The sequence below is a fragment of the Theobroma umbraticum genome, unplaced genomic scaffold (genome assembly GCF_002168275.2).
Source record: "Theobroma umbraticum cultivar Fairchild unplaced genomic scaffold, ASM216827v3 scaffold_44.0, whole genome shotgun sequence".
Classification (NCBI taxonomy): domain Eukaryota; kingdom Viridiplantae; phylum Streptophyta; class Magnoliopsida; order Malvales; family Malvaceae; genus Theobroma; species Theobroma umbraticum.
Window position 1 is genome coordinate 6425141 of NW_018397255.1, and position 25600 is coordinate 6450740.

General features: G+C 34.3%; 3 protein-coding genes across 4 annotated transcripts; 1 reads left to right on the top strand and 2 right to left on the bottom strand.

Moving 5' to 3' along the window:
- Positions 1 to 2045: 2045 nt before the first annotated feature.
- LOC110409743 (NAC domain-containing protein 104-like) lies at positions 2046 to 3462 on the bottom strand. Its single transcript, XM_021419196.1, has 3 exons — positions 3195 to 3462; positions 2817 to 3085; positions 2046 to 2682 (listed from the first exon to the last, which is right to left on the bottom strand). Exons 1-3 carry the CDS (start codon positions 3361 to 3363, stop codon positions 2518 to 2520), a joined length of 603 nt encoding a protein of 200 aa, XP_021274871.1. The 5' UTR covers positions 3364 to 3462; the 3' UTR covers positions 2046 to 2517.
- Positions 3463 to 7797: 4335 nt separating this feature from the next.
- HDA14 (histone deacetylase 14) lies at positions 7798 to 17099 on the bottom strand. Of its 2 annotated transcripts, XM_021418801.2 has the most exons (9): positions 16937 to 17098; positions 16194 to 16369; positions 15178 to 15252; positions 14146 to 14247; positions 13986 to 14057; positions 12217 to 12273; positions 9569 to 9820; positions 9100 to 9281; positions 7798 to 8348 (listed from the first exon to the last, which is right to left on the bottom strand). In XM_021418801.2, the coding sequence occupies exons 1-9, from the start codon at positions 17019 to 17021 to the stop codon at positions 8048 to 8050; spliced, it is 1302 nt and encodes a 433-aa protein (XP_021274476.1). In that variant the 5' UTR covers positions 17022 to 17098; the 3' UTR covers positions 7798 to 8047. The 2 variants fall into 2 exon arrangements, with proteins under 2 accessions (XP_021274476.1, XP_021274477.1); XM_021418802.2 differs by lacking the exon at positions 12217 to 12273 and having other exon boundaries at positions 16937 to 17099.
- A 4664-nt stretch (positions 17100 to 21763) lies between these two features.
- On the top strand, positions 21764 to 24223 carry ABCG5 (ABC-2 type transporter family protein). Its single transcript, XM_021417857.2, has one exon. The coding sequence runs from the start codon at positions 21950 to 21952 to the stop codon at positions 23885 to 23887; it is 1938 nt and encodes a 645-aa protein (XP_021273532.1). The 5' UTR covers positions 21764 to 21949; the 3' UTR covers positions 23888 to 24223.
- Positions 24224 to 25600: the final 1377 nt, after the last annotated feature.

The window sequence follows — 25600 nt, forward strand, 5'->3', positions numbered from 1 at the left end:
TTTCTCTTCTATCCATTTCTTTTAAATGAAATTATTTTTCGCATTTCATGTTTGCATTCTACACTCCATCAAATACTATTAATAGTCAAAGGACATCTATTAAAAAAAATTCTTGATTTTGAATTTGCCTCTTTAGTCTACCAAACATCTTATTTATTTTTGTAAAGTAATTGACGTGACGGAAGTATCAAAATGTAAAATATGCAAGGCAGCCCAAACCAATTCTCTAAGCACTATATAATTTTGTTTTTTTAAAGTAAGCACTATATAAACTTAAATGAGTTTTGAGGTCATTTAGATTTCATGAAATTATTTTTGTGAATTATGATTGTATTGATGATTTGATTTTTCTTTAGTCAATATTAATGATTAATTGATGATTTTTAAATACAAAAATATGATAAAAGTTAAAAGTGAAAATTTACAAATTTAACAAATTGTATAAACCAAAAAGTTGTAGTCCCTTCTTATGACCCTCTCAAATTGGCACATTTAATCTCTTTATTTCCTTATTCTAAGTGACACAATGTTTTATGTATAATGTATTTGAATATTGCCTTTTTTTTTAATTTATCCCTTAATTTCAAATAAAAACAAAATACAGAGATCCAATCTACATAGTGATATTCAAAAAGGTATAATATTGATTTTAAAACAATATTTATTTACTGTAGATTTTAATTATTTTTTATAATAGTTGGAATAAAATATAAATTCTTCCTTTCATTAATAGATAGGCTAAAGGAACATTGAAAGTCCAAAACCATAATAAATAAAGCCCACTTACAAAATTAAACATAAGAAGAGACTGAATCAGTTGGGAATTACATGACTTAATTTTAATACTTAAAAATTAATCTCAAATAGTATAAATTTAATTAAAAATGAATATTAGCTGAGAAGGAAAGAGGAGTCTAGACGGGGAAGGGTCACTTGCACCACAAGAATCAGCCTTCTCGGAGGGCAACCTGGAAGAGGAACAACACTCTCTCCCCTTCGTCGCTACCGTTGAGTGTAGTGGGTTGCTTAAGCTTGTTATCTTGCCTCCCTTGTTGATTTTACAAGTCATCATTTTCAGTTTGAAATATTGGAAAGTTCATCTATTTAAGTTTCCAAAAAAAAAAAAAGATTATGTTATAGGTTGCATTTCCCACATTTTTCCCTTCAATTTCGCATTAAGGCAGGTTATGGAGTGTGTGCATCTAGGGAGCTTTGTGATCCAGGGTGCTTCAAACAGCTTGTTTGCTTTGCAGGATGTTATATTTTCATCGACATGAAATATGTACATGATTATATACATATACATTGTAAGTAATGACAAACTTAAGATTTTACATAATTAATGATTAAAAGGTAATTATAAAAATAATTATATCATATATATATAAATATTAAGTTATATATATAACAATAAATTAAAATTTAAAGAATGATGGCAACCGTTACCACCAGCCATCACTTTGTCTCCACCGGTGATTGTAAAATTTCTTAATAAGAGGAATCGATTTTTTAAAATAAAATAATTTTTTTATTGTGTAATTCAAAATTTTAAGTACAAAGCATACCGAATATATTACACATTAAATTGAGATCCTTATGTTGGATAAAAGATTTGTTCTCTTCTCATTATATTCCTTGACTCTAAAGTTTAGTACATGTGAGAAATGTAGATAGTGTATATATTCAGCATAAGCCGCATATGTACTAGAATTTGACCTTACCTCAAATTTTTGACGGGAACTTTTTGCCGTAGCTTTAGAAATCATGACCAAAACTTGGTGGTAGTTCTTCAACGGTTCAGCCCAAACAACCCAATCAGAAATGGTAATACATGAATCAATGGCATAAATAGGGCAAAGATACCTTCTTAATCCATCTTCCTACTTCGAGTTTACAATGTTCAATTCTCTTGTTCCAGAATTACACCATAGTATAGTACTGGCCATGACATGTGGACAGAAAGACTCCAAGTTCATGACCTAAAGCATGAAATTTGCACAACAAAAGTAACCCATCTGTAGCTGCTGCACATTTTTCACAAAATTTATTAAAGGTTCATGGGGATGAAGAGTTAGGAACATATTACACATATATATTCAAAAGTGCCTAAAGGTATTTGTGGGGCAGCAGAAGGAATTTCTTCTGGTTTTAAATGGTTGTTGTGATCGACGTGGTGAGTTGTGATCCCTTGCCAAGTCTTAACAAAGCTCAGGCTATGGTTGCAAGAGAAAAAACACACAGCAAGCATTGGTGGCAAGCCTTGCCCCTTTGAATAAGCGGTCTTCAAGGATAAATAAATATGAGAGCAAATCTCTCGTCTAATATCCATTGTGCATTTTAGCCAGAAAAAAGGAAAAGAAAAAGAAAACCCCAGGATCGTTGTTGATTGAGAAAAGGAAAAATAAAAATATACTTGGATGTTTAGACATAAGCATAATACTACCTACAAACACAGCCAAATTCATTTTACATCCGAAGATATAGAAAGAGCTAAACTAAGTAGAAACTAGTTATAATTCAGAAGAATTTGGAGGAACTTATATCATCAAGATCATCATCCATTGACAAGAACATTTCATCAAGGCATGAAAGCTCAGTTCCATCATCTTCATTGCTGTAGCTGAAGCTCTGAGAATTACCCTTACTCTCTTCAACTCTACATAGAACCCATTTACTACAATCCTGCACAAGAAAAAGGGAGTAATTAAGAAAAACAATGTAAATTCCAACTTAGATATGTAATTAGTTAAAGGTATATACTTTAATCAAAGTGCAATATAATCATACAAATCAATAACAGTTAAATTATTTCTTACCAATTTTTGATTTCCTTTTGGTTTATATGATGTTAGAGTTGAGTCCCAATTACAAAGATGATATTCTTGCATCAACCAATTTGTTTCTATACCAAAAGGAGCTTCATTTATGTGGAACAAAAAGAATTGCTTCATCGCAATTTTCTTGCCTGCACCACCAAAGATGGGTTCCTCAGTATCTAATTGCTTCCAATAACCATTCTCCAGGACTCGATTTTCCATCATCTGGGTAAAGAAGAAGTACTGGTTTCCACTCAACAGTGCCTTGCCTATTCAGCCAATATAGAACCATGTTAACACTACAATGGACAAAACAAAAGAAAGAAAGAAAGAAAAAACCACTCTAAAGAACAACATGAGATGGAAAAAATCGCAAACCATTCAGTTCCCAAGGGTGAAGCAGATGAAGATCAAGTTCAGGAATGATGTTGGGATGGCAAGGTAAGAGCAAGGCCTTAGGGTAGAGAAAGTGTAGGACAAGTTCTTCATCGGTGGGGCAAAATCGGAAGCCTGGAGGAAGGTTGATGCACCCATCTTTCATTTCCATCTTAACAGGAATACGAAATTAAGCAGCTGCAGAATTAACAGGCAGTGAACATTATATAGTGAGATTGTTGCTTTGGTTTTTCTTTGCTTCATTTATAGGTTGTCTTACAAATATTTGTAATGTTGGGGAGCGAGAGAGAGAGAGAGAGAGAGCTTAGACAATTCAGCAGTCGAATTGATAAAAAGGCGGCCGTAAAAGAATAAAAATTAAAGAATTATGGGATGGACTCTATGGAAATGGATAATATAAGATTACTGAATAAAAATTAAAGAATTATGGGATGGACTCTATGGAAATGGATAATATAAGATTACTGAATAAAAATTAATAAATTATGGGATGGACTCCATGGAAATGGATAATATAAGATTACAGTTTTTTCAAGGAAACAATTTGAGTTCCCTAAGATCATTTAAATATTGAATATATAATTTTATGGAGGATTAGCATATATCACTGTCATGCTTCATCTGCAAGTTGTTTGGCCCAATACTAGACCTTATGTTTTCTGGTGATAATTAATTCTTGGGTATAATCTAAATTATCCAATTTACATGAAAATTAATGGATCAAATTTTCTTTGATTAATGACTAAAACTGAAAAGAAGACTGACTTCGATCTGTCTTAGCCATTTTTGAAACATTTAATTAGTCAAAAAAATATTTTTTGAGAAAAAAAAACCCCTTTCTTCCTTTTGATTTACTGGCAAAATCATACAACACAAAGTAATTATTTTATTTACTTTTTTATTTATTGGGTCATAAAAATTTTCTTGATCAACAAAATCTTGAAGTTGTCTTTGAAAAAAAAAAAGTATCTAGCATAGTTATCATCAAAGAAAAGTAGGAAACAAACTAATGTTCATTCTTGTGAGTGTTTGATTAAGTCAAATTGCCATGATTGAATGGAAAAATCATACCTAATTGTGTTTTTCATGTTTTTTCAATTCACATCACCTTCCTTGCTTGGGGTGACTGAAAGGGAGAGAGAGAGAGAGAGAGAGCTATCTCTATATGATTTTATTCAATTTATACTTATATCTTTTTAATATTCCTTTTTCCTTTTTTTGGCTTTAGATCTAACCAAGCAATTCATCCATCTTTCCTTCTCATTCTCCTCTCCTTGGCTTGTAAATTATAGTGATGCCGATGAGACCTTTCATGTCACCATTTACAGATAGAATGGAACATCAAATTCTGTGGCCATATGATAAATTTAACACGTTCTTATCAATTATAAATCATAAGTCAAACCCTCATAATTGTTTATATGTGACACAATATGCCCTTATAACAAGACATATCTATTTAGAACAATTAAATTTAAATAAGATAGACATAAATGTGCTACTTTTTTTTTTTAATAACGTGTTAATGTTTGTTATTAAATTACACAAAAGGGAAGTAAGTTTTTAGTCTTTATATCTCTTAGGGGACAACACTTGTAAAACATGGTTTTGTGATTGAACTTTGATTTTTAGTTGAATATGAATCAACATGCATGTGTCTTTCATAGCATGCAAAAGTTGCTACTATATATAAATATCTCTCTTCCACATTAGCTGGTCATGCATGATTTTCTTTTGAAGTGTACTTTTTACTAGAAAAGTTGTGATTGCTAGTAACAAAAAGAGAGGGAAAGCTAAAGAAAAAGAAGAGAAAGTTGGCCATGGCGGTCATTGAGAAGCTACAGCCCTTGACACCTAGGATAGCTGCACACTGGCCATTCCTTTAAGTAACACGTACAGGAGCAAGCAATATTTCCAAAAGGCCAAAAAGAAGAAAAAAATAAAGAAGAAAAGGATTGCTATCTTTTTTTCTTTTACTTTTAAGAAAATTGCAAAACTCAAATAATTACACATTTTTTATTCTGAAAATTACATATTTCCTCATATCTAAGGAGACATATGAAGTGATTGAGAAATTTAAAATATATGCAATCTTCCTCTCAAATTCAAACCAAAACCAAATATTAACCAAGCAATGGTTTAATTAAAAAGGCTTAATGTACGTATATGCTTTTGTTTATATATATATATATATATATATATATAATCCTGCCCTACATATAAAAAATAATTTTTTTCTAATAAATTCATTTTTTTATTTAAAAATTTATTATTAAAATTTTTAAATTAAAATTTTAAATTCTAATCGTTGAAATCTCACGTATCAAATGAATATGTTTCATATAATTTTTTTAAAATTTAAGTTGTCAAAATATAGAGATAACAATTACACAACCAAATGATGCATCCAAACCATAAATTTGAAAATTCCATAAATCAATTTCATTAGATTTTAGAAATGGGCCATTTGTGAATTGCTGCATTTCTAAGTTCTTCAAAATTTTGTAAACTTCTCGACCAAACACAATACTGTTAAACAGTGTCGGCTTGATAATATACTTTAATTAATCCCCCTACATATATACATGAAGCAACAAAACAAGAAGTTCAGAAGCTGAGAATCCACTAAAGGAGCATGGGGCATGAAACCTGTTAACCAAGAGAATTGTTAAGATTTCTGAAGACGGTAAGGAAGTCTTCGTCAAATTGTTTCATGAGTATATATGTTTCTTTCGTATGTATAATGGTGCCTCGTTTCTCTGCTCACATCTTTATCAGCAAAAACATGCTACTATGTAATATATATATATATATATATATATATCACGGGGAATCATCCAGAACACAAAATAGAGAAACAAACAAATTAGTCTGATGTAAGAAATCAAATCCCATGACGTGTGCCAATAGAAGAACAGTAGCATCACACTTTTGTTGGTTTTAACATCTTTATCCCAAAGCCGCCATGATTGCAATTTTTTTTCTAAAGTTGGCAAATTATAGCCTCGCTATTGTAGTTGGTAGGACATACCTAAAAGGAAAGCTTGAAGAGTCAATAACCAGATTACATGTTTGTTCAATCATCATTGCCACTGCTTACTTCCCATTTATAGAATTTGTAATAGTTTTTTATTGCTTTGAGAGATGCGAAAGCTTGCTTTTCTGTTACTATTTTTTCTTTCATCGTGTCGATCTCTGAATGTTCAGTCCCTCTCTTCTTTGATCCCTTTGTCGACAAGGATGATGCTTTTTTGAGGTTATATTCGTTTTCACACTTGGAATATGTTATATGGTAACTTTATTGAAGCTGCTTTGCTAATCTTTTCCTTCCATCTGTCTTTTGGTTTCTGACAGAAAAGTTAAATACCAAAGCTAGGCCTCAACAAAAATTTTACAAGGAAACTAGGATTGAGGTTGGAAGGAGGAGGAGGCCATGTTTCTAGGTGTTTCTTTGTCACCCACCACCAAACTGAATTATGGGTTTGGGGGTTAAAGAGACGACCAGTAATTACTTGGGATGTGACGCTTTTCTCTACGTGTGATAAGAAGCATATATATTTTGCTATGATTGAGACACTAAAGAAATTCATGCGGTGAAGATAGAGGTTTAATCTTAATCTTCACAGTAACATTAATGAGTGAGAATGGACTTGTTGGGCTCATTTGGTCTTGAAGCCCTGCAAAAGAGATGGGTAGTGAGGTTATTGCTTTCCGCTGGATGAAGACATTTAGGAGAGGGAGGAGTGAGAGATTAGGAGTGGTGGACTTACTCCTAAGGTCCTTGGCCATCTCCCTTTTATTTGTGACTATTTAGGTGTTATCTTAATTAAGGATAAGGATCTATCATCCTTAGTTTTTTGTATATATTCTGACATGGATATGGGGTGCCACTTCTCATCTCTAATTAGACCTTGTCCGCCTGATCATAACACTTAACATGCATATTTTAGCTATCAAGTATCAACTAACAGAGAAGGCAAAAAATTCTTAATACTTTCTTCCTTTGATTGTTTGATTGAACAAGAATAAACTGGAATTATGAAAAAGAAGAAGCATGCATGTTCAAATTGTTAACTAAAACAAATTACTGACATTTACGTATATTTATTCTACTTCCACTTGAACATTTGATTTAATAGTATAATGTATATAATTCTGCTCAAAAAACCTTTGTTTAAATATCTCCTATCTTAAATAGAATAAGATCTTTTCATTAAAGACGAAATGATTGGCAGTGGGCTAAGTGGCTAATCAGTCATTTCACTAATGCAATTCAGTGCCTTGAGTACAAGAATCTCATTCCTCATTAGCCCCTACCAACACTCGATCAGGCAATAGATGGATGGAGATGCAAGAGCGGTTGAAATTTGGAAAGGTCTTATATCAAATCCATATGACACAATCTATTCCTTTCTACATTGAAGAGATTACAAATAATCGCAAGTAGTTGTTCATGTTTGGTCATGTTATCAAGTCACTGTTTAGTAAGCATTGAGCAACTCACAGAGAGAGCGATGCTTCACATTGAGCTATCAAAAAGTATACTCAAAGACCTCACTTACACATTGAGCAACTCAGAGGACAATAAACATTAAGACATATTCTTATCATTTAGCTATATGAAGAACTATACCATCTAGTTATGTACAATCGTGTTCACAAATTTAACCTCATTTACATCAATTTATGATTCAGGTCGTTGACCATCTGGACATCAACTTATGGTACAAATTATGGAAGAATCTCCATTGCATATCACGACTTCATTTTCATCACAGATAAATATAGGACAGTGCGGGCTTAGATAGATTTTAAGATTTCGGTTATCTGCACAATCACAGCGAATGTATGTGCTTTACTCTCTGAATCGCTTGCTTCACCCTGGTTGATGGTTCTTCATACAATATTGCAGGGTTATCAAACCCAGGTGCCAAACTTGGCTCCCCAAGAAATGCACGAAATGAGTCTGCCACGGAATATGAAAGTGAATCAAGGTTGTATCCTCCTTCCAGGAAAAATACACAGCGGCCACCACATAGTTCTTTGGCAAGTTGCTTGATATTAGACGCAAGCATGTAGTATGTCCCTGTTGTAAACTGTAGACTGGCTAGTGGATCCAATACATGACCATCATACCTGGACAAAGATCAATCAAACCCTTGCTAGAGGATGTATAATCTTCTTTATAATCTATTAAAACAACCAGGTTTAATTTATATCTACATCCCACCTGATTCCATTATTATATGAACAGAATTATCACATGCCCAATTGATACCTGGACACGACCCACTAACATGGTGCGGATTTAAGTGAGTTTGGGTTTTGTATAATTGTGTTCATGTCATAATCGTGTTAACCCATTTATGACCAAAAAATATTCGTGTCTTATGCGGCTTGACATGCCTAATCCATATATAATACATTTATAAATGTTTAATTAATCATATTAACAAGTTAATTCATACTATTCAACATATCTATCCTATTTAAGTTCATTTATTATATTATTAATATTTAAAAAACATAAAACACCTTATCATTTGTGTTTAAATAAGTTAATCGCATCTAAATGGATTAACTGTGTCATGTCCAAACAGGTTAATTGTATTTAAATGCGTCAACTGTATAATGTTGTGTAACCTGTATAATAAACATATCATTTCGTGTTAAGGACTTTGAAATGATTAATTAATTGTATTATGTTCATGTCGACTCATTTATTTGTTATACATGTACTACATGAAATGATTACAACTCTAACACATTAACAGCCCTAATTTCACTGCCCTTCTCTGGAATTCATTATCTAACCAGAGAGACCTTCAAAATTTAACTGTCATAGTGTTAGAGCATATACTAAACTTCAAGGACAAGGAAAACTTACCCTGCAGAGACGAGGATTATGTCTGGCTTGAACCTTTGAGCACATGGCACAATGACTTCATCAAAAACAGTTCTCATGGCAGTGTCACCTGACCCTCCAGGTAGAGGTAGATTAAGTGTTGCTCCTTCACCAGCTCCATGACCTATCTCATCAATTCTTCCAGTGCCAGGGTAGCTTCCATCCTATATCAACATTGTTTAAATTAGGATTTGATTTATTTGCTACTAGTGTTATCTGCATTCAACTTCTAACAGATGCACTCCAAAATCAGAAGAAGACATAGGTGAAAAGTTAGTTCAGCATATCCCTCCTAGCACCAACACTGGAGGGTTTGAGCAGAATAGAACAGGATTAGCAACAAATAGTTTGTACAGTCTATACCAATAACATCTAGCAAGATACACATTTGCAACTGAAGAGCAAGTTAAGACACAAAAAAATGTTGATATGCACCAGAAAAATTGCTTACTTGATGAGTTGAAAGAAAGAATATATCGGGATCATCCAAGAAGGCATCATTTGTTCCATTCCCATGGTGAACATCAAAATCAATAATAAATACTCGCTTTAATCCATGTATACGCTGAGCATGACGAGCTGCAATAGCCACATTTCCAAAAACACAGAACCCCATAGGACCGTTTGGAATAGCATGATGTCCTGGAGGTCTTATCAAAGCAAAACCCATTGGTGGATCTAGTTGGTTTTTTGATGCTGCAACCTGAATATGACATAATTATGTTAGGGTTTTAGCTACTCAGAAACAGTAACTTGCCCATCTCCCGATAAGAAAGTATGTGTTAATCTTTTGAGCATAGAGCAGTGTTCTCAAATATCAAAGAGTAAGGCAATGCATACCCCAAAGCATTTTGGTTTAAGCTTTATAGGTATTAATTTTTGATATCTGGGAATTAATTAAATACAAAAAATAGTAATATTTGCATTATAATCTGTTTGCCTTCAATAAAATCTTAAATTAATTATTCATCCATTGATTTTGGACATTTGATCAAATAATTAAGCGGCATGTAAGTTACATTGAAGAAGGTAAAACAAAGTCCTAGAACCATCAAAAATAGCATAACGTGTAAAACAACCTGCAAAAAGGTTGGCCCACTAGCAACTCCTTACAACCATTAGATCCAACATCAACTACATTAGAGAAGTGGCAAAATGAAGAGAATGACAAATAAGAAGAAAGAAAAGAAAAAATTTCAAAACACCTTTGTACCAGAATGACAGTATGAAAAAAAAAACTTTAAAAAATGAGCCTTCTGGTATTATGTAAATAGAACAAGCAAAAAGGCTTCTACTCTCTGCTGCAGAGCCTCATCAATTACCTCATCCTTCCATGCAATGACATTTGACCCATAGATCAAAGCATTTGCCAAGCTAAATCTCTGTCCTACTCTCTCTTTCTCTTCCTTCAAGACAGATTCTACTTAGTCTCTCCCTTTTAGCCCCTCTCAAGGCACTATGTAGTGTTTTAGGATCATTTTGATAAGCCAAATTTCATTTCATCTTGAAACATTACATCAAGATTTCAAGATTCTTGGCTATTGTCCATAATTAATTGAACAGCCATGATATCACCCTAATTCCTTTACATATATACCCTGTATTCCTAGCCAATCACTAAACCCTAACTCCACCTTAAATCTCTAGCAAATAATAAACCTTGGCTCTCGTGATCAACTTTCTTCTTTTCTCAGCGTTTTTCTCCTCACAATTCTTTCTTAGTTGACAAAGCATGTAACCATCATCGTTCTTAGGCACCAAATTAGTATCCAAACTATACTCATACATGATCAACTGACCTACTCGCTACAACACTCCGCCCTCATCACAACCTTTTCTTGAACCCTAGGGGCTGTACAGCTGACAATCGAGAATATGTTATTGGCTTGCCTGACCTTCACCCATCCACGTACCAATGCTAACAAAGCGATTCATCCTGGAAACGTTCTGAGATTTCTTCTTTAACTTAGTGAAGAAGTAGAGATCGCCACCATATTGAAGATTACACCCACCAAACAAATTTCATATTTCCCAAGGTTCTTTCTCTCCATACAAGTCAATCCTTGATTAGGTTTTGATCAAGATGCAGCATGGACTTGCCAGTGACTTTGCTGAAGAGATAGCACATTAGCATGGAGTCAGAAGGCTCAATCATGAGTCCCAGCAACATGGCAGCAGCAGCATTCCCATCCATCAAAGCAAAAGATTAGCTAAACTTTCTTGTGCAAAACAAAACCCTCGATAGGTTATTGAGCTTGAAGATTTAATTACTCAGGTCAAAAAAGAGTAGCCTGCTTGTCAAGCTATTTTAAAATTATAAAACAATTGATATTCTCATAAATTAAACAACATAATTTTATTCGAATATTTCTAGGAAACTAAAATTTGGGTCCTTAGAAAAGATCAAAGTAAAAGACCCAACCCAGCCCAGATATCCCAAGTGCGTACTCTGGTTTTCTTCTAAACTCAGCCAACTCATATATCCTCTTTTCCTCTATAATTCCCGAGTCTCATATCAAAAATAACTACACCACCAAAATTGTACAGCTAAGATTTAACAGGACATAGGACTGACCAGATATGTGAGCTGGTGAGAACCAAAAATAGCTAGCTTTATGCCCAAAACAGTGTCACAACCCAAAACAGTATGAACGCCAGCCCAAACCAAAATTTTACAATAACCATGAAAGCCTTTCCCTGATATTCTAACGTAAATTTGATAGTGAACCATGACAATGCTCAGTCTACAAAATGTTGTTTTCTAGATTTTTGTTGAAGTATGGACAGTAATTCATAGGCTCACAGAAAAATTACTCATGGACATATGCCTCACTTATTGAGGAAGAAAGGCATATTCCCCATACAATCAGCTACATGCCTTTGAGGGTCAGCACTCAATTTCATGCACCTTTAGCTATTTTTGGTTCCCTACCCTAAAAATGCATTTGATTGCTTTAAAGCAAACACTGGTGAATAGAGCTTTCACCTTTTAGAAATTTAACAATTGAAAGCTAAAGGTTTAAGATGAAGTTATCTCAGCTAATAAGAGAAATGATAGATTATCATTCGAATGACTAACGTTCTAGGTTGAGGCATCACCACTGAATCAACTAAGGCAAGTCCTGCTCCAGCTGCAACGAGTGACTCACAGAATGTCTGCATCATAAAAAAGAAGATAAACAACATATACTTAAAAACCTGAACCCATTTTTGAGCAAAGTACATGCATTCAATCAATTATTTGTTCAATTTTCTTAATACCAAACGGTCTTAATGTTTAGCTCTTGTAATCACTTGTAAGTGAAAAAACATATGATATTTCAAAACATAGAGATTGTTACATCTGCTATTATGAATCCAATATACTAGGCATTTAGAAGAGTGTGACTGCTAGGGACAGATCCACAATGGAGGCAAAGGGGACAGCTGCCCCACAGAGATCCTAAAAGCAGTTTGAGACTATCAAGAAAATACCAGAAAATGTTGAGAAATTTTTTACCTCTGCCCCCACTGAATTGGAAAAAGAAAACAACATAGGTATTCTAAGGAATTAAAAAGGTGTAAGGAATACTGATACTAACCAATTTTTTTTTCTTTATAAAAAAATGAGAGATTACAATGTAAAGTTATAGTTAGTGAGCTTACATGGTTACAAAAATTTAAAGGGATTTTTTATTTTCTCTGCACTTATAAATGGAAGAGGCATTTTTTATTTTTAAAGAATTGTGATATATGAAATACAATTAATGCACCTAGTTAAAAGCACATGATATATTAAATATGTTCATCTTTATTTGCGTGTTCACACATTGGCCTTTCCTTTAGAATAGCACAAACTTAGCTAGTTGATTTAAATTAGAAATGTAAACAGTTAGTCAAGACTATACATAAAACTATAATGAACCAATTGGTAAATTTATTTTAAAGTTTGTTTTGATATAGGAAATTGACATTTCATCCAATGATAACATTTTCTCTTGTGAAGATTGTGACAAAGCTTGTTTAACAAAAAGGGAAATTGTTAGCACATCTGATAATCCCTTAGTTTACAAGCGATTCACACATGGGAAGTATAAACTAAATCAACATATCTGATTGGTTGCTGGCAGTTTATTGTTAACAGTTTCATTGTGGTTCCTATTTTATTGTTAGTGGTAGTTTTCCATTTCAGTTGTTGGAGGTTATGTCTCCACCCAATTTTATTGTTAGTGGTAGTTTTCTGTTTTCATGTTATTGGAGGTTGTGTGTGTCTCCACCTTTCCACTTTCTTGCTTTAAGGGTGGTTATTCCACCAAGCTGTAGTTTAAAAGGACTGAAGTTAATAAAAGGAGGGTGTGCAGCATCTATTCAAGTTTTTGAGTACTCAAAACTCAAGAGATCTGCAGGTTCTCTCTAATGAGCCAGCACTACAAACATAGGTCGAAAAAAGAAACCATCCACCCAAGTACCTAGTGTACCTCAAACTAAACCAAACCCTTCCACACACCGTCCCATAACTCTATCCGTTTCAAGGGACCGTATCAGAAAACTTGTTACATACATTGAGTAAGACATATTTAGAAGTACTGCTAGTGAAATAAGAAAAAACTCTTGCAATGTTTGTAGCGAATCTGTTTGAAACAATCACAGAGTTTTGCTTCAATACAGGAAAGTAGCTTTTATTGTCCATGGTTTATCTAATATCTAAAAGTTTTGATTACTAATAAGACAAAAAAACATTTTGTATAATGTGTTCATACATATTTTTCGTAAATTAGTATGCCGCCCCATCCACCAAATAGAAATCCTAAATGCATCTCTGTTAACTGCCGGTACGTTTCCACAAGCTTAGGAAAGAAAAACAATAACATGTAACACAATAAACTGACCGTGGCAGTAGCATATGTTGGTCCAGAGCCATCAATTACAATAAGACCCTGCTCAGAAGCGCGATCCATAGCCTAGAAGTCAAAGCATGCAACATTTGGAGTTTTACTTTTCAAATAATAAATGGAAAGGTAAAGGTAAAGCACATGACTAAGAAGCCACCTTTTCAAGGCCCAATACATAAGCTTTTGCATGAACACTTGCAATGTCATCAGCTGAAGCAAGCTTAAAATTTTGAAGTTCAAGGATGTCTGAGCCACGAAACTGACATGTGAAAGAAAATTAATACCAAGGAAATTGTCAAAATAATATCATTACAGACTTGTGTTGAGCTTTCTACCCTCAATCACATTCAGTTAAATTTGCTACAAACTTCACATCTCTACTATAAAATTTCTTTAAAAAAAAAATCCACCTCTCTTTCATACACAGTTCATTTCCAGGAAATGAAAAAATTAATGTCTTTCTTATGGAGGGGCTAAGATCTGAGAGCACCCTTGCTTCAGCCATTAATGCAGTGAATCATTGCTTTTTACCTTTCATTTCCAATAAAGAAAAGGAAAAGGAAACTATCAAATGATCAAAAAAGCTGTAGACAACCAACAAAAATAACACTTTGTTGACAGGGGCAGTTCTGTCAGCAGCAAAATCTATGTCCCTTAAGTTCTTACCACAAAAACTAAATTTGTATCAAGCAACATAAAGACACAACAATTTTAAAAATATATTCAGTCCTAGGCTCAAACAAAATATCTCATAATTGATATTCTCTTTAATAAAATGTGAAAAATGTTTTCCAGAAACTAACAAATTATACTTTTCTTTCTAACACCCAACCTTAACACCTGGTGCAATGTGCAATGAACACCACTTTGACTGTTAGAACTGGTGATTTCATGGCAATGGTGGCAAATTGTATTATAACCTATTTCATAAGGAATGACAAATCTTTTTTTATATTCATTCATATACAACCTTACAATGCTCTTTAAACTGCACAGAAAACAAAGGATGCCATCACAGCATAGGGTTATCATAATATCAATCAAGCAGTGTGTAATGTGTTCCTAGATTCAAATTCCAAAGACAAAGATAATTGAATAAAAGGTTCAAGTGTGAAAAATGTAAAAACAAGGAATTTGAAGTCAAATGACATAGAAAAAAACAATGACATAAAATGATACAGTTCAGTACCTTTGAGGTAAGCTCCATCTTTTCAAGAGCAGTCACAATTGCAGGAACTCTAGCACTGGATTCAGGATGTGACTCCTATAGCAGTAAGAAAACCATAATAAAACTGCAAATCTCAGAACAATTCACTATGTTTAACCGATTACATATATGGAGGATCAAATAAATTCACTATCTTAAATTTTAATGGAAGATAAACAGCATAATCAAAAACAAAAACTTTGCCTGCTCAAGAATGAAGGGCTTGACTGAAACAATCACATTTCACAGAAGACTATTTTTCAACCATTCTAAGTTTAACCTACTTGAAAGATTATATACTACTTGCCTCCAAACTACAACCACCCCACATTTTGAGAAAAATGCAAAGACAGCAGAACATAGTTACATCATGTTTTAAATTACATGAGAAGAGTAAATAAATTAGCAGAATGGGAATATCCTATCATAGTTTAAAATTATTTTCTTGCATGAGAAAGGTAAACCTTCAACAAGGCTTTCTACTAAAAAGTCCAAAATAGAAGAAAAAAGGGACAAGCTTGGAAACAGGTAAATGAAGAAGAATGCCCTCAAACATAAAGAAAACCTCATAACCAGTTAAAATCATTTAGTGTTGCCATTAAAATGGGAATCTAAGTGATTTTTTTTTTAAAATAAAGACAGAGAAAAGAAAAAATTATATAAAATTTGGAGAAATACATCAAAACAGCTCCAGCTGATTTACAATAGCTCATGCCATACGTCAAACATTTGGACGATGAACTTGATTTAGGACCTCTTTAATTAGGTAGAAAAGCTGAAGTTCAAGCATGAAATGCATTGGAACTCGTGTCCTAAAACTAAACCAAGATATCTATACCAAAAGAAAGAAAGAAAAATAAAACTTCACCAACATCAAGTTCTCCCCAAATATAAAAACCTTAGAGAACCAGAAAGCATGCTATAAACTATTTACCTAAGAAATTTATAACACTAAACTCGCTTATCAGGATGAAAGCCAACAGCTTGAATAAATATACCTTGTTATGACCCAGGGCTGGAGCCACAGCATAAATCACTTTCGCATTACACAGCTGTTTTACGGATGGCAAAGTATCATTCTCCTCTGTGCTATATGAACAAGAAACTAAAGTTTTGATATTTTTTGAGAAGCATTTCCTTCCTGATATTGAATGCTTCCAAAAACGTCCATGCCCTGAAAGCATTGGTATTTAGACTAAATCTGTTACGATTATTCCACTTGAGCACATGATTTCGCAACAAAAACATCACATTTTCTACAATAACCGAAGTTGGTTTTGATAATTAGAACTGCACAGCCGTAATATCATTAACACTCTGGTCGGAATTTGGTCGGAACGAAATTTTATTTATTTTTCTATTTTTTTAATTGTCTTCCTTCTAATTTTCCATTCCAAGGTCCAATAAGCCTTTTTGTCGTCATAATGTTTTCCAACCCAATACCATAGATAGCTAAATTAACATCGAGGCTTTCTCCCAACAATATAAAATAAAACAGAATGAAGAAAAAACAGTTCAAATCCCCATATATGCATAAAAAATATAAGAAAATATAATTTAACTGTATCCTGTTTCAATGAAAAAGCCATAACATTTAATAACCAAAATTCCCTGTTGGGCCTTTCTATACTGAGACTGTAAGGACACAAGAATCCATGGCTTCCCTCTCAATTCTGAAAAATAATTTAAAGCAAAGCAATGAGTTCATGTTAACAGGAAGACAAAAGAGGGAGATGGGTACCTGCAAAGGATATAGAGCGAAAGGTTTGAAGCTCCATTGGATGACTGTGAGTGGCACACAGTTTCAACTCCCAACTATGATACATCCGTTGGAGCTCTTGGTGGCTGACAATTTTTTTTTATTAATGGATATTTTTATAACAAAAAGAGGAAAATTTTGATGGAAATTGGAATGATTTTTTGGTGAGAAAATTATAATTGATCTAACTTTTTTAGACATTCTAAAAAATAAATAAATTAAATTAAATTGAATTCATATTATATTTTTATTTTAATATAAATTATATTTAAATTAGATTCTTTTACATTCCAACAAATCAAATAAAGACAAAAAAGAGATTAAAGGAATTCTAATTATGTGATAAGTAATAAGAATTAAACAAGGCAAAGAATAATAAGGAAAATAATAAATTTTCAATCAATTTTAATTATATAAAAATTCTTCTAAATTTAATTGTGAATTAAAAAGCTTTAACGTCCATACCCTTTTCAATCAATTTTTTTTTGAATTTTTAAATTTTTTTCAAATATTATATTAATTTTTGCTTTTTAAAAAAAAACTATAATTTTTTTTAAATGTTAGACAAAGGTGACGAGTTATGTCACAAAGCCCTATATAAAGAACTTGGGTTGAAAATGGGCCGAATTATCCCATCTCCAAACCGGACAAGGCCGCCAGTTTGGGACAAGCGTCTGGGTTTAACGTTATATAAACTGGAAAAGAAAACAAATAACTAATTTTTTTCCCCTCATATCCTATTCCAAATTTTTTGGCATACATTAAATAGATATTTTGAACCCTTTAAATATAGATACTAAGTGTGCAAATTCAAATAAAAAATAGATGCACCAGACAGGCACTGAAAGCAAAAGTTATCTAAGCTATATTATTGCCTTTGACGATATATATATAACAGCAAAATTTACCTAGGCATTATTAATATTTGACTTCTCCAACTTTTGTGTTTTAAATTTTTTTTTTTTTTGGCTTAGCAGAAGTTAAAGCACCCATTTCCGAAAGCAGTAGCATTGCATGTTTATGCTGAATTACCTTTTGGATTTTTGTTCATTTATTATGTTATATATCAGTGTCACGGATGAGATGACTGACCAGACTTGGATTGTCAACCCAAAAATAGAAGTTTTCGGATAGATAAACAAAGAGAAATTATTAAAGGGATCACAAGGCTTTTTTCTTTTGTTGTTGCAGGGACCCCTGCAGCTCTCTCTGTCTCTCTCTAATGAACTTGATTTGTTTTCATTATTAGTCAAGTCTGATCTCGTGAATTGTGGCAGCTTACATTTGGCAAATGACAGTACATTTAAGGTGTACTGCTCTTGTTGTGATGCAAGAAATCAAAGCAACACCAAGGAAAAAAATGGTGGGTTTTTTAATTTGTTTTATATGATAATAAGTTGCATTAAGTTGTTTTCTTCTTTTCATGAATGTGTGTGTCTGTGTAAGAGAGAGAGAGAGAGAGAGAGAATGGGACTTGGTCTTTTATGCTTAAATATCTCTGTTACAAGTTGCGAGGACAATAGCTCAAACTTACAACTCAGTGAAGACAGCAAAGAAGACAGCAAAGAATGAATCCTCAAAGTCAAGTAGCACTCTCTTTTCTGTTTTGTTATGATGAAAGGATGAGGTTCTGCAAATGGTATATTAATATAGCTAGGTAGGGCTCCAGGACTAGGAGATATTTTCCCACTAGCTTGAACCTGTTACAGATCAGTCTATACATGGATTATTTGTTTTTATATAACCAGCCATATACTTCCATCCTCATCCAGTGTCTGTTATGGTGGATATGTGATCATATATGTTTAGTTATATATGCTTAGTCATAGTCAACTTCAGCAAAGCTCAAAACCTCTCATCAATGGTGTAAAGCTTGTTTCAAAAGGGTAATTATATCAGTGCTAAGAACTTTAAAACAAATAATCCTCTCTTGTGTAGCTGAAAACCCAACACGTCATTCCTCATGTACCGAAAAACAATGCCTCCATAAAACTCCATTGTTTCAACAACAATATTCAAGACAGGTCAAGATTTAACCATGAGAATGTATTCAGAATTTAAGTTGTACACAAGCCAATTGTTGACCATGTAGTTGATGCTCTAACTAATGAATGTATTTAAAAAAAAATGAAAGAAATCAGCATTTTTCCTTTTCTATATATCATGGAATAATAATAGTGGACAAAGACAAGTTATCTTATTCTTACGTATCAGTTGCAACAATAAATTTTTTCAATTTTTTTTATTATTATTCTGATATTGAATTGCTCTTGGATCTTGATTGCCTTTGACTCATACATACGTTTTTTTGTCTTGATTATACTGGAAAAAGATGCAGTCATACTTGATTATCCAAATTTGGTACAATCAAGAAGGTTAAACCTGGATTAAAATAAGGCTAATAATTTAACTTAGACTTATAGCAGGCTGGTGGTCTTACCTAAACAACCGTTTTAGCTCATCATCTGCCAATAAAGACAGTTTGGTTACCTGACAAAAAATAATACTGAAAATTTTTTCTGACTGTTGTTTTCTTCCAGATTGTTGACAACCTACCCACCAAGCAACCAAAGGGCCATTCAGAAGCATCAACCGACCTGTTTTCTAGTGTAGAGAATTGCACTTATCTCCATTCCAGACAAGTTTCTTTGTACGGATTATATTTATGTATTGCAATGAAGCATCATGTAAGTCGAGTGTTTAGATATAATTTGATTACTAAAATACAAAGAAGACAAGTATGTTGTATATGATAATTGATGAAGGAAACTTTTTAACAGCCATGACAGGGTGTCTGGTATGAAACATTCATGTGCTAAGGTCTGTGTGGTACTGAATTACATAGCCTGTGCCAGCAGCTATGATCACTACTTCAAAACTCAAAAGGATTTTGTTCCTCAAATGAAAGGCAAAGCAACAGCCACAAAAAAGAAAAAGGGGAAAAAGCGGGAATTAATCACATTGCTCTTGCTGTATGCATGCTTTGGTTTATATACTAACATGGGAATGAAGGAGTACTTTATTTCTTTTACCCAAAATATTAGTGTTATTTTCGATCTGAATACAACTTAAACTAAGTAATTGGACTTGTCTTGTCAATTGAATTAAATTTTGAAAATCATCCAACTTAATCTTTTGTTTCTACTCTTTTAAATCAGTTTAAGTTTATGAGATAATTAGTTATCTAATTTAAAATATATGTGAAAGAGATGGGAAAATATAGCTAAAAGGACTGATTTTATGAGGGACTAAAAGAGAAGTTTGGTTGAAGGAATAATCATTGATTGTGGAATAGAATGGAGGGAAATTAAATGAGTGTTTGGTAATTTAATTGATGGAATAATTTTTTATTCCTCTTTATTTCCTTGGGCCATGATATTTTTGGGTACCCACGTCCACATGAAAAAGGTTAGGGGAGGGGTTCACGGGCGGAAGTCTGTGCAATAAAGCAAAGTGGATTGAAAATAAGGTGGGAGAAAGTGGGGTCCATCCTGATTGACCCGCCAGAGAGAAAGAAAAAGCCAGTTCACGGGTGCTATCTCAGTCTCTCGTTTATTCTATTTAACATTGATCCTTGTATGCTTAGTTTTCTCCTTTATGAAACAGTAGCATCTCCAAACAAACATTACTTAAAATAAATAAATAAAACGAGGGTACAAGACAAATTGGTTTTGCCCATGAAAACTCACCAGGAAATTTGAGGCCAGCAAAAAATGAAGATCTTTTTCTCTTGCTTCTCATCCACAAAAAAGATTCATCCTATCTGTATTTTCCCATCACGAGTGTTTCGTCCTTTCATATCATTGCAAGTATTATAATGTTTTTCAATGGTAAGAACTCAACACTGAGTTTCGGCTCAAAAATTTCAAAGGGATATATACTGTTAAGGATTATCCTAATGTCACTTAGTTAACATTATTATTGAGAATAATATATCTTCATCTTAATTTATGCTTTGAGAATCACCGACTGGTCTGTCAAATATTAAGGAAACTCGTTACCAAACCCCTTGCTTTTAATAGCCAAAGGTGAAAAATCTCGTTTCCATCTTTGTAATAATGAAGTTTATCACAGAAAGAAGACGGTGCTCGAATGATCTAACCACGCCATGCTTGTAAACAGATGCGAAGAAATTGGGTGGTATATGCTTTTATTCAACCCAGGCCATGCATAATGTTTGAATTCTTGCAAACATTTTCATTCTGTTTATCATCTAATAAAGCACTGCTCATTGACTTGTAAGATAGCTTTGCATAAACAAAGATGTTACTGATTTGATCTTTATCTGAAGAATTTGAGGCATACATAAATATATATATATATATATATATATGAAATTGGAAAGGAATTCCTTTCGTTTTCAACTACTGTAGTTTAATTTGATTACAGCCACAAGTTAGAGAGTGGATGTGGACCATTGTTTTGATTTTTTCTGTCTAATTTCCCAGGGTCCTACATGCACGTGCCTTCCCGAATTGCTACTGATACGTACGTGTCAGCCTTTGCAATTTACCTTCTTAATTCCTACAATTCTCAGGTATGTGTATACTCGAAAACAAGATATATTTTTACCTAAGACTAATGATTATGTTAATGAAATTTTAATTTCTTGTATTACCATGACTATGTTTGATACATTAGAATTTAAATCTCAAAATGTACTTAAAATGTATACCACGTGAGGTATACAAAATTTTCATTACAGATAACAGAGAGTAATAGCTTATTTAGGTAGAACATTTGCACGTGAATCGACGTAAACAATTTAAGAACAAACTTCATTGCAGCATGTTTGAGTTAAACCATTTGCTCCACACACCTAGTTTCACTGATAAGTTGAGGCCAAAACCTTGGAATAAAATAGAAGCATTTTACATTTAAATAATTGGAATTTTTCTGGTACTTATTTTCAGTACAAGTTGAGGCAGAGAGAAGGTGGGGGAGTAAACTTGAGAGAGAGAGAGAGGAAAAAAAAGAATCAGAGAGCTTTCTTCAATGAAGAAACAAGGTTGTGAGATTGAGGCGGTTGGTATCAACTACAGGGTCTATAGACAAAATGGAGAAAATCCTTTTAAAATCTTCAACAAAAACCAGCAGCAAGTAAAGCAGCAAGAAGTTGATCTAGAACTACAACAACAGCCATCATCGAAGTTTGAAGAAGCATGCCCCGGTATCCGACATGTCTTAAAGGATGTAAACTGCAGAGCAAAACCATGGGAAATCCTCGCCATCGTTGGTCCAAGTGGAGCAGGAAAATCTTCCCTACTTGAGATCCTTGCTGGGAAGCTCACCCAACAAAGTGGTTCCATTTTCGTCAACCAAAGCCCCATTGATAAGGCTCAGTTCAAGAAAATCTCTGGTTATGTCACCCAGAAGGACAACCTCTTTCCCCTCCTTACGGTTGAAGAAACCCTCATGTTTAGTGCCAAGTTACGTTTAAGGCTTCCTCAAGCTCAGCTGAGGGCCAGGGTGAAGTCCTTGATCCAGGAACTTGGATTGGGGCACGTAGCCATGACTCGAGTAGGTGATGATAGGGTCCGAGGGATATCTGGTGGAGAAAGGCGCCGGGTTTCTATTGGTGTTGATGTGATTCATGACCCGAAAGTGCTAATTCTTGATGAACCAACTTCGGGTCTTGATAGCACATCTGCACTCCAAATTATTGACAAGCTCAAGGTCATGGCCGAAACCTTGGGACGAACAATAATTTTAAGCATTCACCAGCCCGGTTTTCGCATTGTGAAGTTATTCAGTTCTATACTTATGATGGCTAATGGCTCAGTTTTGCATCAAGGTACGCTGGATCAGCTTGGTGCGAATTTGAGGGAAATTGGATTGCAGGTTCCTCTTCATGTCAATATGATTGAATTTGCCATCGAGTCTATTGAAGCTATTCAACAACAGCGAAAGGGACAGCAAAAAGCGCTAGCACAGGTGCTTTCTGCTCCATCACCCCAAAGGAAAAGCGACGAAGGTGAAAGCAGAAGTGGTAAGTTTACCCTTGAACAGCTATTTCAGCGATCCAAGGTTGTCGACGAAGACATTGTCAATGTTGGGATTGACTTCCCAAGAGATTTCGCCAATTCAAGGTTGCAGGAAACCATAGTTCTCACCCATAGGTTCTCGAAAAACATTTTCAGAACCAAGGAGCTGTTTGCATGCAGGACAATTCAAATGCTGATATCCGGGCTTGTTTTAGGCTCCATCTTTCATAATGTCAAGGATGATCTTACTGGAGCACAGGAAAAAGTGGGTTTGTTTGCATTTATATTGACATTCTTGCTGTCTTGCACCACAGAAGCACTGCCAATCTTTTTGCAAGAAAGGGAGATTCTAATGAAGGAAACCTCATGTGGAAGTTACAGAGTTTCATCATACGCCATCGCTAACGGGCTTGTTTATCTACCCTTCCTACTCATCCTAGCAATTTTATTCTCAGCTCCATTATACTGGATCGTGGGACTAAATCCAAGTTTCATGGCATTCATGCACTTCCTGCTGTTGATTTGGTTGATTCTCTATACCGCAAATTCAGTTGTGGTGTGTTTCAGTGCTCTTGTGCCTAATTTCATTATTGGGAATTCAGTGATATCCGGTGTGATGGGGTCCTTCTTTCTGTTCTCCGGCTACTTCATATCAAAGCATGGGATTCCCAAGTTTTGGATTTTCATGCATTACATATCTCTGTTTAAGTATCCATTCGAAGGGTTTCTGATAAACGAGTTCTCAGAATCAGACAAGTGCTTGGAGTACATGTTCGGAAGTTGCATGGTGAGTGGAGAGGCAGTGCTTAGAGAAGAAGGGTATGGCGAAGAAAGCAGGTGGAGGAATGTGATCATAATGGTGTGCTTCATCTTGGTTTACAGGTTCGTATCTTACGTCATTCTCAGATGTAGATGCTCGCAGAGGAGTCTCAGGGCAGCACTTTCTTGAAGAATCCTCTCGTTCTCTCCCTCTCTCTCTCTCTCACGTGTATGGTAACAAGATGGTTCACATGGTTTTGGAATTACATAAGATAGGAGCCAAACGGACAAAAAAAAAAATAATGTTAGTAAGAGATTTATAGATTAAGAAATGTAATAGCCACCTACAAATTGTTCCAACATGTTCCTTCCCCCCCATACCCCCTGCCCCTCCTCTTCTCTTGTTTTCGAGGCTTGTTTTAGTATTGTCTATTCGTTTTATTTTTTTTTCAAGCCACAATGTACAACTCTTCTTGAATTTGATCTCTGCCAGAGAAAAACAGTTCAATGTGTGCAAAAATATTGCTCTCTACATCCCATTTTATATATTTTTATTTGATTTTCACAATTTTTTAAAAAAAATTAATTTTAATGTATTTTGATAGGGTTCCTTTGAAACAAAATAAAAGATTTTTGTAGCCAGGTGTCAACTCACATGGCATCTAAAATGCCACCATGGCCAAATGGGACTTGGGGATGGTAAAACTTCTACCAGCTCCCACGTACCCACTTGCTTTACGGGTACCGGGCATTGGGCGGGTCAGGTATTCAAGTATAAATTAAAGTGGCTGGAAAACTTGACCCAGGCCTGTATATGACACAGTGGTAACCACACATTTGACAACCTTAACAAATTATTTGAAGGACATGCTACCAAGAAAGGACAATGGTTACTCAACACGCGAAGATATAATTAGTTGGAGTTAGAATCAAGGCTATCCCACACAAGAGGTGGAGAACCTTGGGACAAATATTTATTCTTTCTGTTTCTTTCTTCTTGTTCCTATTATGAGAAAAGAATCTAACAGTGTGTGAGAGAGATAGACAAAGCAAGATATGAGGAATTTCAGAACATGTGACGATGTAGCGTCACCATTTAGAACAAAATCACTTTTAAAAAACAATTACCGAACAACAGCTCTAGATGGCAAATTGTTTGGTGTAAGGTTGATTCAGATCACTCTGCTCCTCATAGGCTTCTTGATCACCAGTATGTAGCATACTAAGCTCACTTCATTTATCTTGCAAGAGTTTCGAGAATCAAACAGATATCCTCTTCCAAGGATATGTCTCTTATATCTTTCACCATGAAATTACCAATCCAGCTATAACCAGGTTGCTTGATAACTCCTCGCTTTCTAATCAGCTTCCTTACTAAAATAACATGTCTCCTTCTTTTAAGGTGAGCATGCATGATACATGAATGCGAGAAGAACATCAGGTCAGAGTTACCACGTACCAGGATCAATTTGTAAAAGCTTCCCGCTACATACTTCCCTAAGATAATGTTGCCATGTACTTTATATGCACCAAGCAAAGATCCCTTAGACAGCAGCATCAGGCTTCAAGAAACATTGCCTCTATCAAATTCTTTGCTTCATTGGGGCAGCCAGCTCGATCAGGGAAATCAACCATGCAACTATAATGATCCTCACGGTACCAAACCATGTTCCCTACTGATACAGGAGACCCAGTATAAACATCACGTTCACCCATTAAAATATCGTGTGCAATGATCCTTTGCTGTCCCATGTTCCCCACTCAGCAACTTTGCCTACATGTCAAGAGCAGACCCCATATAAACATCAAACAAATATCCAGTTTTCAATATCAAATCATGGTTTTGAGCACACATTTTCACGTCCTTTAATCCCGCCCATATGCACTACCACTACCTAATGAG

Excerpts from the sequence above, each read along its gene's own strand:
- LOC110409743 (XM_021419196.1), bottom strand. The coding sequence starts at position 3,363 with ATGGAAATGAAAGATGGGTGCATCAACCTTCCTCCAGGCTTCCGATTT. Across the intron at positions 3,086-3,194 it reads TCACCCTTGGGAACTGAATG|GCAAGGCACTGTTGAGTGGA; the intron begins GTTTGCGATTTT and ends TTGGCTGAATAG. Across the intron at positions 2,683-2,816 it reads CAAAAGGAAATCAAAAATTG|GATTGTAGTAAATGGGTTCT; the intron begins GTAAGAAATAAT and ends TTTCTTGTGCAG.
- HDA14 (XM_021418801.2), bottom strand. The coding sequence starts at position 17,021 with ATGTATCATAGTTGGGAGTTGAAACTGTGTGCCACTCACAGTCATCCA. Across the intron at positions 9,821-12,216 it reads TTGCCTTAGTTGATTCAGTG|GTTGCAGCATCAAAAAACCA; the intron begins GTGATGCCTCAA and ends TGTCATATTCAG. Across the intron at positions 8,349-9,099 it reads ATAATCCTCGTCTCTGCAGG|GTATGATGGTCATGTATTGG; the intron begins GTAAGTTTTCCT and ends ATCTTTGTCCAG.
- ABCG5 (XM_021417857.2), top strand. The coding sequence starts at position 21,950 with ATGAAGAAACAAGGTTGTGAGATTGAGGCGGTTGGTATCAACTACAGG.